Below are 13552 nucleotides of genomic sequence, written 5' to 3' on the forward strand. Positions count from 1 at the left end.
CATCAGTTTCTGCCGGTTGCTCTTCTTTGAATAATTCTTCTATCCACATTTCAAGAATTGTGCATTTTTCTAATGTAGGTTGTTATGTTTATCTAATATTGAATTATTTTTTCGTGAGTGTTTCCTCTTGTTGCGGCCTTGATCTTCGTATACAGTGTGCATATCTCACGATTATGATCTAGGGATTATATTTTTATATATTCATTCTGTAGATTCCATGAGTTTTCTCGGTTGTTTCTGTATACTTTTCCTTTTTTTAGTTTGCTATCTACTCACATACTGAATAAGCCTAATACAGTCAATACACATATATATTTTGGTTATAAACACATGAGGAAATTTTTGAACGTCTCAAGCATTGCAAATATATGTAAACGATGTTACCCATACTTAGTTTCTTTAATTTTAATTAAATTACCGTATTAACTTAGTGCTTCTGCAAACTTATTGTAATCCTGATTGTTTGAATATCGACAATGATTACAACTTACGTTTATGCTTTTCTAATAGCGTTAATTTCCACTTGCAAGAGTACTGACGATGTGCTCGAATATGTTTAACACTTTATATAGGTTCACATACTTCTATTTCAAATAGCAACTGAATTCCTTCATGTTACATTGTCATAGTGTCGATGTCATATTTCCTTACGATCACCTTAGATTTGTGGTAAATTTTCCACAAGTTATCAGAATGACATAGCACATATGTAAAACCTGACAGAGTAAGTAGAATTCGAATATATATATATATATATATATATATATATATATATATATATATATATGGACACATCTAGATGAAAATATAATATATGCAAATTTTGATGAAAATCGTGTAATTTGGGCATCTTTAAATAATGTATATTAAATAATCCCATGAATAAATATATCAGTAAACCTAACAATAAAAGATGATAAAATGTATTTGGATAATTACTTACGATTTCTCAATTCCGTTGCCAAAATGTGTCGGGCAGCAATAAGCAATTCTCTTCTAAGATGCGCTACTTCCATGGGACATAGCGTCAAAAGTCCCAGCATACCTTGTACCATCATCGAGGAGTGATTTTGGACGACTTCTTGATAGATCTTAATAATATATGCCAAAAATGAAAGCGTCTTTATTTGAGCTCCCATAAAATCGACGAATATCTCCTTATTAAAGGACTCAGCTTGCCTTTGCTTTAAGGTGGGTTGAAGAGTTATGGTATTCATTATTAATGGTATAAAATCACTAACGTCCTGGTGAACACTTTGCTTGTACAGTTGGTACATTAGAACTACTATAATTGGTAGTTCTTGAAGAACTTTCAAAGAAAGAACAGCTTTCGGAATTAAGTAATACTAAAAAAAATATTAATATATAGATTCTGTTGAGTTGCAAGGATTTGTGACTACATATCAAACGGCTTTAGAGTGAGAAACACAAAAAATTTAGCAGATAAATGTTATTTTAAGTATTATTTATTAACATTTTTTTCAAAATGATAATATTGAAAAAAATTATGGAAATCTCATAACGTTTTACTGATTTAAAATCTTACGGAAGATCTAAAAACTTGCCGAACACTCCATGATAATACAGAAAACGAGTATTTTTGCAAATATACCTAAATTGCAAAATAATTTTTGTACGTAAAAAAATTCACACTTAGTTCGTCTTGGAAAGTTTTATTTTTAAGGTATATTGGATAGCTATACAAATTAATGATTGCAAGTTTTTGAGTAGTAGCAGAACAAGTTTTCGAAAACAGAAAATACCAATAAACAATGTTTGAATTACGTACACAATATTAAATGAGATTTAAAAATTTTGTTTATTATAGCACATTTCTTAATGTCTGACGAGTAACCTCAATATATATTTAAAAGGAGAATCATCTCGTTTAGAAGTAAATACTAATATTATTAATATTTATAAATACTTATATAATTAAATGTTTAACAGATTACAAACATGTAAATAAAATCAAATGAAAAAGCTAAAAAATATGTATGTATTAACAAAACTTACAGCAATCAACGTTCCGTCTTCATTTCTCGCTTCGGTTTGAATAACAGTCATAGTAAACGTTTCTTTCAGTAATTCTTCAATATTTACTTCACTCAAATCTTTTACTTTAATCGGTGGTTTAGGTTCAAAAATTTTGTTCATATGGTTAGGTAAATTTGAGTATATGGATTTCACAAATTGTAAAAATTTTTGAATCTACAAGACAACAAAGCATGTTACGTAAAATGTAAAACAAATGTTAAAATTAAATATAATATTTAAATTTATTGTAAGAACGCTCCAAACTATACAAAAGGAAAAAAGGTCTGTTATTTTAGATGCTGATTTTACATATGAAAAGTAAATAGTAGAGTAAACAAAATATAATAAAATAAATATTTCTATAATAAATAATAATGATCAATTAAATTTCCTATATCATTCCAAGAGTTTAAAGAGATTGATGGATTCGACCGTTAGATACTTGATGGAAATTCATTTTATGTAACAATAAAACACTGAAAACTTTGTTTTCAAAACTTCCACAAAATTTATTTTAATCTTGTGTAGTTTTTGATTTAACATTTTATTGATTGGTTGTACAAGAAAGCCCTGAAATTAGTATTTCCACCACCAGAGAAAAAACCCAGTACCTTCTGCTCAATTACACATACAGGCAAAATATCAACAAAAATAGCCAAACACAAAAAATAAAGCAATAACTCCAGCTTTCAGAACAAATAACAACCTAGGCAAATATATTAAAAACAACAAGAGCCAAAATAAAAAACACTTACACAGTGGTGTGTACAAACTTAAATGTGGCGACTGCCCAAAAACTTACATCGGTCAAACTGGTAGAAATTTTAATAAACGAATAGCAGAACAGAAAAGGGCTTTCAATAATAGAAAAACAGATTCTACATACGCACTTCACCTTCTAGATCATAATCATTCTTTTAATGACGAATTTAAAATTCTTCACATTCAAAATAAAGGCCTTAAACTATCGTTGTTAGAATCTATGGAAATCAACAAATTAAAAAACACAGATATAATTCTGAATGACCAACTTGAGACAAACAGTTCTCCCCTCCTCAACCTATTTCATCAGAGACTATAAAGTGTAAACGCATACCAAAAATGGATCACTTGAGAAAGGCAATCAGCCGAAACAGCTGTAGTGATAAGAGTTTAAAATAAATTGTGTGGAAGTTTTGAAAACGAAGGTTTCAGTGTTTTATTGTTACAGTTTAAAGAGACTTTATCAAAAAACTCTTCTCCAGGTCCTGATGATATTCCAATTAAAACTTTCCACTGTCAGATAAAATAATCCTTTTAGACACATTTAATCATATGTTCATTAGAAAACTTTTCCTATAATTTGGTACCAATCCATAAATTTTAAAACTATATAAGTCTAAAACCGACTCCTCGTCTTATCGACCAATTCCTATTATAAACAATATTTGTAAACTATTGAAAAAATCTAAAATAACAGATTAGTTTGGTTTTTAGAAAAACCAGCTACATATTGGCCTCCATCCAAAGTGACTTTAGAAAAGAGAGATCGATCAATGACAATCTAGTATCTTTCGTAAATGATATATGTGAGTCTTTAAGGAATAATCAACAAGTAATTTCCATATTTTTCGATACAAATAAAGTCTGTGATACGGTACCAGATCCTAAAAATAATAAATTTCTTAGGCATACAAGTATACGGTATACAAGGAAACTTTCTAGACTCTGAGTTAAACATTTCATGAGCAACAGAAAATTTCACAACAGGAAATTTCAAAGCAAATGTATATGCCGACGATCTAATAGTTTACACAAGAATATCACTCTTGTCACAAAAATATTAAAGTTATTTCTTTATAAACAGGAAATATGGTTCCACAAATGTGGTTCTGTTTTTTTTTAGCGAAAAGACTATTTTATTATCTTTAATAACCTTAAAGTCTTAGACATTAACCAAAGCACATCGTTGAGACTTGTGCTAGGTGCCTTTCATTCTAGTCCAGTGGCAAATCTTTAAGTAGCACTAAACGAACGGTTTTGACATTTGTTTACTCCGTAAGAACACGGAATAATTGTTTCCATGTTTGGACAATAATTTGTCGGTTGTGTTGGCGCAGTGAGAATTTCGTCACAATTTTCTGGACGTCCGACACCAACTGGACAAACACTGCGGCGTTTGGCCAATCGCCTTAAAGAGACTGGAACAACACGAAATACTTCCAAAGCTATCCGTCCCCGGAGCAGCCGTTCTGCTGAGAATATCGTTGCTGTTGTCCAAAATGTTGAACAAGAGCCCGGAACATCGACAAGACGACGTGCTACGCAATTGGGCATTAGCCGGTGGTTCCTTCGCAGAATTTTGGTGATGGATTTGAAGATGTTCCCTTACAAAATACAAAGTGCAGGTAGTGCATGCTAGTAACCAAAAATCTAAGACCAAGAGTTAGAACGAACATAACTATTAATGACCACAACTTCGAAGTAGTAAAAAAGTTTAAATATTTTGGGACGGTAATCACAGATGATAACCACATATAAAAAGAGGTTTTAGCAAAGATAGCTGCGGAGAATAGAGTTTCGTAAAAACTCTGAATAATTCCAGTAACTAACCCCATAAAAAAATACGGGACTTTTTTATATCGTGTCCGAAGATGCAATACACACATAAAAAACCACATAAAGATAAACAAACACTTTCTAAATCATATCCTGAAGTTATTCGGGTTTTATCATTGAATTGATTCTCTAAGTACTCTATGGTACTTACCTCGGGACTGAATGGTGGTTTATACTGTTTGTGTAATTCTATGATGATTTTCAAACAGACCAACACGTTTTCTTCGTTATCTATCTCTAAAAGTCTAAACATGAGCGACAATATTTGTTTGACATAAGGGCGTAAGTTTTCATTCGTCGGTAGTCTATACAGCATCTCCAATATCAATTTTCTAACCTAAAAATAAGAGAATATTGTTTAAATTACTTTTTATTAAATTAAAATATAATGAATCCTCAAATCTGCATTTTTGTGTCGACAGAAGTGAATACTTCTTATATCGTGTTATTACTATATGTTGGTTAATGAAATTTTATGCCTGCTTGTTACTAAATTGTTAATATCTTTTATGTAGTAATACTACACATTTAAAATCTTTAAAATGTTAAAAATCTTAATTTTGTTTAGTGATTTTAGTAATTTTCAAAATTTGATAAATATTATATCTACATACAGAATTTCTTCATTATATATATTTTCATTATTATCTTGTATTTACGCTTAATTATTCCATTTTGACTATCATTATATTCTAAAAATAACCATGAATAATAGGAGGGTATAATAATTAATTTTTATTAAAATCTTTCCATTTATAAATACTCACACTTACTTACCTACAAACGACTATATAAATTTCTAAAATAAACTTTTGTTTATTTTAATTAATTTTATTTAATTTATTTTATTTAGTTGTATTTAATTTTATTTATTTTACTTAATTTTATTTAATTGTATTTAATTTTATTTAATTGCATTTAATTTTGTTTAATTTTAGGTAATTTTATTTAATTAATCTAGTTTTATTTAATTTTGTTTAATTTTATTTAATTTAATTTTTTTAACTTAATTTCATTTTTAAATTTTTTTACAATTTTTTTATAATTTCTTATAATTTTTTTTACATTATTTTATTTTTTATATATTTTATTTAATTTATTTAATTTTATTTTAATTATTTTATTTTATAAAAATATCTCAAAATAAAAATTATCCCAATGGATCTAGTCGTTCTCGAGTTGTTATAAAAAAATTTATAATATAAAATTATAATAGGTGTATATGTATGTACATTATATATATTACGGTATACCGCAAGGTTACTACACCCGTCCCGATTTTTCGCGTCACGCTAATAGGATTTCGAGCCCGTCCAAAACATGATTCCCAACGATAAGAAGTATTCACTTCAATAATAGTATTAAATGGCTAATATACAACAAAATTTGTTTAAAAATATTACTAGAATACCTATAAATAGGTTTTTTAACACTTTTTTTATACATGTATCAAAAAAATCTCAACTGTGAAAAATATTAAGCGTAATACACATTATGGTGTCCACGTTGCTTTATTATAGCTCCTCCTTTATCGTCATACTATCAAAATGATATTGTCAATGTGCACTTGAGGCATACCTGTCAACCTTGCTGTTAGAAGCTTATCGAAATGAAAAGCATTTTTAATTCTGGGCATATGTGAAGTAATTCTCCCATACATTTGATTTAGATCCCAGTATGTATTGTGATGGTCATGACAATACGTCCAACAGTTTTCGCCGACAGGGCTAACCAATATACGAACAATAGGTTGAAAATGGTATCAAGGTACTGCCTTTAGACATGTTTATATAAGTAAAATATTTCCAGGCCGTCTCCTAACTCTTACCAGACGAGAAACTGAATTAAAATCTGGATTTATGAATGAATAAAATTGTATCCCCCTAATGTTTTAAACAGTTTTAAAATTCTTATTCCCACTCTAATCTTGAAGAGCGATTGGCTCTGGAAAGAGGTGGCCATTTGAATTGTCTTCGATTGTAGATATTTGCTTCATGCAGACGATTTATTACAGTATCTGGGCGTCTTAGCATCGCACACATACTTTGGGTAACTAATGTGGGTGCTGAATTATAGCCCATCCACGTTCAGGGTGTTGCTTGGAAAAAGTTCCAGTTTTACAAAAACACAGCTACCTTAGTTTGCAAATGCTACAAGAGATCTAACTAAAATATAACTGTACTATGTCACTTCAAAACTTGTTTCATATACACGCTACTTTTATTAATTACCGGGCTTCAAAGTGTTCACATTATGTATGTCCTACTACAAAAACGAAGAAAATCCAAAAATTAACCATAATCAGAGAAAACAATACAATTAATAACTTACTTGTTGAATATTATACTCCGCAACGAAAAGCGGATATCCTTCGTCTAATATCTTCAAAAATATATTCATAGAATGGTCCAAGAAGTTCGAGTATAGGGCTGAGTTCAGTATTATCTCAAAATGTTTACTCAGCTCTTGCGTAGCCTTTAATTTCAAAACGTCTTTACATTCCGGATCGGCTAACATAGTAACATAGCTCTTAAACTGATTCATTAGAGCAGTATGGGGATGAACGCTCCCCATACTGCTACTGCTGCTGCTAGACGTCGAAGCCTGCATGATAACGGATTTGTATTATTTATGTATCATTCAAACCTGAAACAATAAAATATATGTCATTAATGTATTTTTATTAATCTAATTTATTGTTTTTATTTATTATCAAAGGTTCTACACTTATAACACTTAAAAGTTTATTTAAAGTCTTTATTTGTACAATATAACTAATTTATTTCACACTAATAATTATATAATTTATCCACATTTATTACAATACGTGCGTTACATTTTAAAAACTCGACGCCATGTTAAAAACTAACTGTCCCTTTAAATAAAATGTCCCCGTTAGTTCTGGAATTACAGCGAAGAATCGATGACCTTCCTTCGAAGGAATTCCATCAAAAGCAGGTTTTTTATATCGGAGAGGGACCCCTGGATCTAGAAATTTCTGCCGGCAGGTATATTTATGATCTAGAAAAGACGAATGGGTTGGAAATAATATGTTTACAGTTTTATGCGTCATAATGTTTATCGTAACAGTAAGATACAACCAATGGACATAAAAACTGGTTATATCAAACATAGTGTAAATGAATTTAAAAAATAAAGCAATTTTAATATATGCAGGGCTATGTTTTAAGTTTAAACTCAAGACTTCATTACGATAATCTTGAGTTTACTTTTTTAAAACAGTTAAATTACAGTTCATAACTAATAAGGTGGCTGCCGCGTGAATAATCATTACAATATCGTATCTAAGTGTTAAAATAATAAGAAAGTCGATTAAATATGACTCTGAGGCTTGTGCAGAATTGTTTTTAAATCGTTGATATATTTGCACACAATTACGGTGCAGTAAGAAATTACTTACGCGTAGATGAGGAGTATCGTGGTAGATGGATAGAATGGCCAACTTGGTCACCGGGACTCACACCATTAGATTTTTTTCTGTGGGGTACTTAAAATCTAAGGTTTACGCTACAGCACCCGACAGTATTGATATTTTTAAACCACAAATTGTTGAAGAATGTAGAGCAATTCCCCGAATACATTTGAACAAGTACGACACGAGTTTAGCAATAGGATGAATTACTTACAGGAAGTAGATGGAGCACATTTTGATAAGAACTGGTTCTTAAATCTTTATTAATTACATGCGAAACATTATATCAATCACAATTTTAGCATTTATTTAATTTATTCATCAAAATCAGCATAAACAAAATTAGTATGATTGAATAGATATTTTCAATACCTTTCAAACGGTAAGTATAAAATTATCGGTCACCGTGGCTCTGTAATGTCATCTATGACTATTACCTCACCTATTACGACTAGTTGAGAAGCCTACGTCCGTTTATTTCCTCCCTCAAAATTTCACTAATATAAGTATAACCGTTTAAAATATACAAGGGGGGAGGGAACTTTAGGCTAGCACAGTATAAATAAAACAATTATAGTTATGAAACATTAAAATAAATGGGATCTAAAAAGTTATGGGAAACAAACAGAATATCCATTAATCCATTACTGGCATTTGAAAAATAAACCTTTTGTTAGGTAAAAAAGTTATTCACACAATCAAATTGTTCCCAAACATTCAAATCCATATTCAATCACAATTTTATTAGAAAGTTTATTGTACTGTACACTTACAGTTTATTGTACTGTACAGTTACACATTGTTACAAATGTTAAAAAATACAGATTTATACATATTTTAAACACTTACCGCAACACCATCCTGTTATTAAAATTTAAAAACAATAACAAAATATCATGTATGTAAATCATTATCGTCTCTATGATTTATTAAGACGATTCAACCTGTCCAACTTTGCAAACTAAAAGTTTACAAATTACTAAAAAGGAAGAACGGTGCTTGTCTTTACTTGGCAGCTATCGATTATTTCTCTCAACTTTCGTGATATTTTAGTACTCGTAAAGAAGTTGTGGCGCGCAAACTTCAATGTATTTCGCTCTTCCAAAGGTAAAACTCAAATTTTTCTATAACAGACAGTTGTAGCGGCGACAAAGATTTTTTGAAATAATCATGGATGACCGAACTATAGATCAGATTTTCGCCGGTTCATTGGAAAGTTTACCTCCGGTCAGTTCGAAAATTGTGAGGATATTTACTAGTTCTACTTTTACCGGTGAGAAAATAATAAAACTTGCTTAAATAGGTTTAATATAAATATGTAGCTAAATTATTTGCTTATAAAATAAATTCTATAGAAACTGTTTGAATCTGAAACTAAGTTCTTCTGACATTTTTATATAACTATTATATTTTGTTGTGGAGGTATTATTAGGTCTTCATCTTTAAAATGAGACTAATTATGTTTCTTAATTGTTATAAACAAATTAGCTGCGAATTGAAAAAAATATCCCTACTTTTTACCTAATCGTCTCAGAATAACTTTTTTTCTTTTAAATTCACGTAAAAATTGTCAGCTTTTCAAATATAAAAAAAAAATATTTCGTATACGAGTAATAGTTTAAAAGTTATTCTAATTGTTTATAAGGTTAAATATCACCATCTTTTGCAAAACGACTTTTAGTTATAAAAATGTTTTTTTTTAACTTTTTTTAAGTGAACATTAAAAAAGTCTTCACTTTTCATACAGTACCCTTAGAATTACGTATCTTTATGATTTTATCCCTCATGTTACCTATTACAAAAAAAAATTAATTGTGGGATAAAAAATTTAAACTTTTAAACTAATTAATGGATCGAACTGAAATTTTAAGGTAAGTACTACAAGACCCTCCTTTTAAAGTAATCACAAAAGTTCATTTTTACAAAAGTTATAAGATTTCGCCTTATTTTGCCGTTTTTGGATCAACAAATTAATTTAAAATATGTTAATGGATATTCAGAAAATAAAATATAAATAACAATAGATCTATACCTACTTTATCTATAGATTCTTTATCACCTTCTCATAGGCACAGTTGGTGTGAGCTCATTTTAAATGGCTGAATTAATGATTTTTTTCTTGCAGAAGTGCTGAGAAGTACTTTGTACTTTACAGTTTCGGCATTGATCTTCCGGTCTATTAGAGTAAACGTTTTCTAGAATTTATTACACTGTGAATAATCATTTTATAAAAAATATTTCCAACAAACTATTTGACGGCAATCTGGAAATATTTTTAATGTTATTAATACATATTATGTATATTACTTTCTCATCTTTGCTCATTTCAATCGACATTTGTTAATCTGACAAGCACACATAATTTTTTATTAATATACATATTATTAGAACTTCAATCCTAATTTTGTTTAATATTTTTAGACACAACAATGGAAAGGAATACATTAATGGCAAAATGTTATCCAAAAATTAAAGATTACTGCAGAGAAAAACACGGCCTCGAATTTCAGGTATTACAACCAAGTAGAAACAAATATTATATTATATTATTATAAAACAGTTTTAAAACTGCCATTGATGCATTTATTTTTTCACATCTCTAATCTCATCATCAAACATCTGAAATTCTGAGATTTCCATTAAAATAATTCCAATTTATATAAATGAATATTTCTTAAATTATAAAAAAATAACATACTAAGTTCACTGAAAAGTTGTTTACAATCGTTTTTTTTTTTTTCAAATTTACAACCAAGCCGAAAAATCGAAAAATTTCTGGGCGCTATTTTTTAACTGAAATATCTGAAGGAAGTTAATAGAAAAGGTGTAGCATCTCGTAGGTGTAAAATTTTTACTGCATCATGGTTTTTTTATTAACGCTTAAGCAAAAAAAGCGACTAATGTCATTCATTTCAATATTGTGAACAAATTACGCATTGTAGATGAAACCGTTTAACAGACAGCAGACAGACGAGAACAGACAAATGTTTATAAACAAAAAAGTTGTAGATTATTTTTAATTCACAAGTGCTGAAATTTGGGCAGTTTGCCAATGAAGTTTCAGTTTTGCATTTAAAATTTAATCAAGTTTAATATACAGGTATGTAAAAAATTATCTGACTAGGGCATTAAGACAAAATATTGAGGCAAAAAAAATATTATATAGACTTATATGTCCGAGAGAATAACAAGTAACCATAATGTCTGTGATAGACCCGTAAGCACTATGGCCAATCTTGTCTGTATATTGTTGCCGAAAGAAAGTTTATTTTTATATGATCTGGGGAAATATTTCAACGATGTGATTACAAGATTTAAAAGCAGGTTCATATCTTAGATTAAATCAACAGTTTCTTTAATCTCAATTCATAAAAAATAACAATAAATTCTTAACGGCATAAATTCAAACAATCTATTCTAAAAAATAACAATTTTATAATTTTAATTAAAACTATTTTAAATTAAATTCATTCATAATAATTATAAGGGAAAATTTCCTGAATTTTTTGCAATTTATTTTAAAAATTTAAAATGATTATTTCTGTTTTGAAAAAAGCAGTATAAGTAATAAAAAGAAAAATAAGGGCAAAAAAAATTTATAATGAAAAATATTTTCTTTATATAAATAAAATTGGTTTTTTAAGGGGTTTCACAAGTGTATTTTTTTCAAAATAAACACTAAATTTTTATGTGTTGATGGTGGTTTGATAGGGGTGAAAAAATGTTAGAACTTATTATTTACAAGAGCTACCCCAAATAACAAAGTTCAACGTTACGTAGAACCCGAGATATTGCAGTTTTTCGAGCGCGCTCCATTTTCTGTTTTCATGAGAAGAAATTAAACTTAAAAAGACTTTATTTAATACTTTCAACAAGTTTCCATAATGTTAATTATGAATATATTAAACTTAATTAAATTTGAAATGTAAAACTAAAACTTCATTGACAAACTGTCCAAATTTCAGCTCTTAATGTTTATAATTAATTGCGCTATGAATTAGAAAAAATTATCTCCGGCTCTAGGGGCCGCACAAATTTCTTTTTTTAAGATGTGTTTTTCAATACCCTTTCAGATGATTTATTTTGTTTTGTAAAGGTAAAACAGGGCAGATAATCTGAATGGTGTCAAGAAACAGATTTGAAATCATCAGAAATAATCTGCATATTTAGATTAGATTAGATTATATATTATGAGGTCGTTAAGGCCATATAGCCTCACCGCATTCGACCTATCGATCTTTTGTCCATACCGTAATCTAGTTGAACTCTAGGATTACAATACTTATGATGAAGCTGATTAGCTTCCTAGGTGACTTGTTTCCTATGTCAGAGGGTGCTAAACTGACCTCTTTTAGGAAGTCTCATTTCCTCTCCTTTGGTCGTGTGCAGAACATTTCTACGCAGTTGTAGAAGAATATGTTCGGCCGTTTCTTTTTCGTTGTCACAGAAACGACAGTGCTCACTATATGATTTGCCCATTTTTTGAGATAACATCTCAGAGTGCAGTGACCAGTGAGAAGGCCAGTGATTTTGATATCTTTTTTACTCATTTCTTCAAGAAGGCGGTTTGTTGCAGTAGGCGACACTTTTATGAGCCTTTTTGCTTGCCTTTGTCCTGGTGTTAGACCAGTGTAATCTTAGTTGATTGAGTTCCCAGGTCCGGAGTTGCTCTCTGATGTGGCTTTTTGATAGTCCACAGAAGGGTTCTGGACGCTGGAATGGGTTATTAGCCCCTTCTTTTGCGAGGCTGTCAGCTTCCGCATCGCCTGCAATTACCTTGTGACCTGGCACCCACATTAAGGTTATTCTGTTGCGTTCCGCCGGCTTCTTGAGGGATTGTTTACAGTCCCAAATCAACTAGGACTCACAAGTAAATAACTTTTGAGCCTTTAAGGCGGCTTGACTATCTGATAAAATGAAGACTTTTGCCCTACGAGTATCTCAGTTGATGGGCACTAATATCTACAGAATGTATTTCTGCCTGATAGTTTCCAAAAGATTTGGATAGCCTGAAATTGGGTCCAGTAACTCCTACTCTTTCATCTATTTTAGATCCATCCTTATACCATACGAGTGAACCTTCTTCCAGTTTCGGTTCAATTTCTTCATAACGTTTTTTTATGACCACTTCAAAGGGTGTTTCGAGTCGAATTTGACTGGCATGGCATCTGTCGGCATGTCCTTAGAATCCAATGGAATTTCTTCCAAGGTTTTTGAGGTGGCCAACTAGATCTCCAGGTTTCATTATTTGTGTCTGTTGCAGTTTTAAGGCGGTAGTTACTGCCTCCCTCCTTATGCAGAACTGCTAGGGAGGAAGGTTCAAGATTGCCTTTAGAGCTCCAGTGGGACATGTTGACATTTCTGCTGTGATTCCCAGACAAGCTAGCCACTGCACTTTTTGCACCTTGGAGCTGTTGTTTGTTGTGTTTTTGGTCATTATACGAGTGATGCGTATGTGACCATGGGCCTAATAATCGTTTTATA

The 13552-nt window shown here is 30.2% G+C and overlaps 2 protein-coding genes across 4 annotated transcripts in view; one reads left to right on the forward strand and one right to left on the reverse strand.

Annotated features, from left to right (window-relative positions):
* Nipped-A (Transcription-associated protein Nipped-A) overlaps window positions 1-13552 on the reverse strand; it is a 199036-nt gene that overhangs the window by 75948 nt on the left and 109536 nt on the right. For both annotated transcript variants that reach the window (XM_072522929.1, XM_072522930.1), the window contains 4 exons: window positions 6967-7281; window positions 4787-4972; window positions 2017-2211; window positions 944-1346 (listed from right to left, as the gene is read on the reverse strand). In XM_072522929.1, the coding sequence (XP_072379030.1) occupies window positions 944-1346; window positions 2017-2211; window positions 4787-4972; window positions 6967-7245 (1063 nt within the window). In that variant the 5' untranslated portion in view covers window positions 7246-7281. The remainder of the gene's footprint in view (window positions 1-943; window positions 1347-2016; window positions 2212-4786; window positions 4973-6966; window positions 7282-13552) is intronic.
* LOC140434572 (NACHT and WD repeat domain-containing protein 2) overlaps window positions 9156-13552 on the forward strand; it is a 114546-nt gene continuing 110149 nt past the window's right edge. For both annotated transcript variants that reach the window (XM_072522931.1, XM_072522932.1), the window contains exons 1-2: window positions 9156-9341; window positions 10490-10578. In XM_072522931.1, the coding sequence (XP_072379032.1) occupies window positions 9239-9341; window positions 10490-10578 (192 nt within the window). In that variant the 5' untranslated portion in view covers window positions 9156-9238. The remainder of the gene's footprint in view (window positions 9342-10489; window positions 10579-13552) is intronic.

The sequence above is a fragment of the Diabrotica undecimpunctata genome, chromosome 2 (genome assembly GCF_040954645.1).
Source record: "Diabrotica undecimpunctata isolate CICGRU chromosome 2, icDiaUnde3, whole genome shotgun sequence".
NCBI classification, from domain to species: Eukaryota; Metazoa; Arthropoda; class Insecta; order Coleoptera; family Chrysomelidae; genus Diabrotica; species Diabrotica undecimpunctata.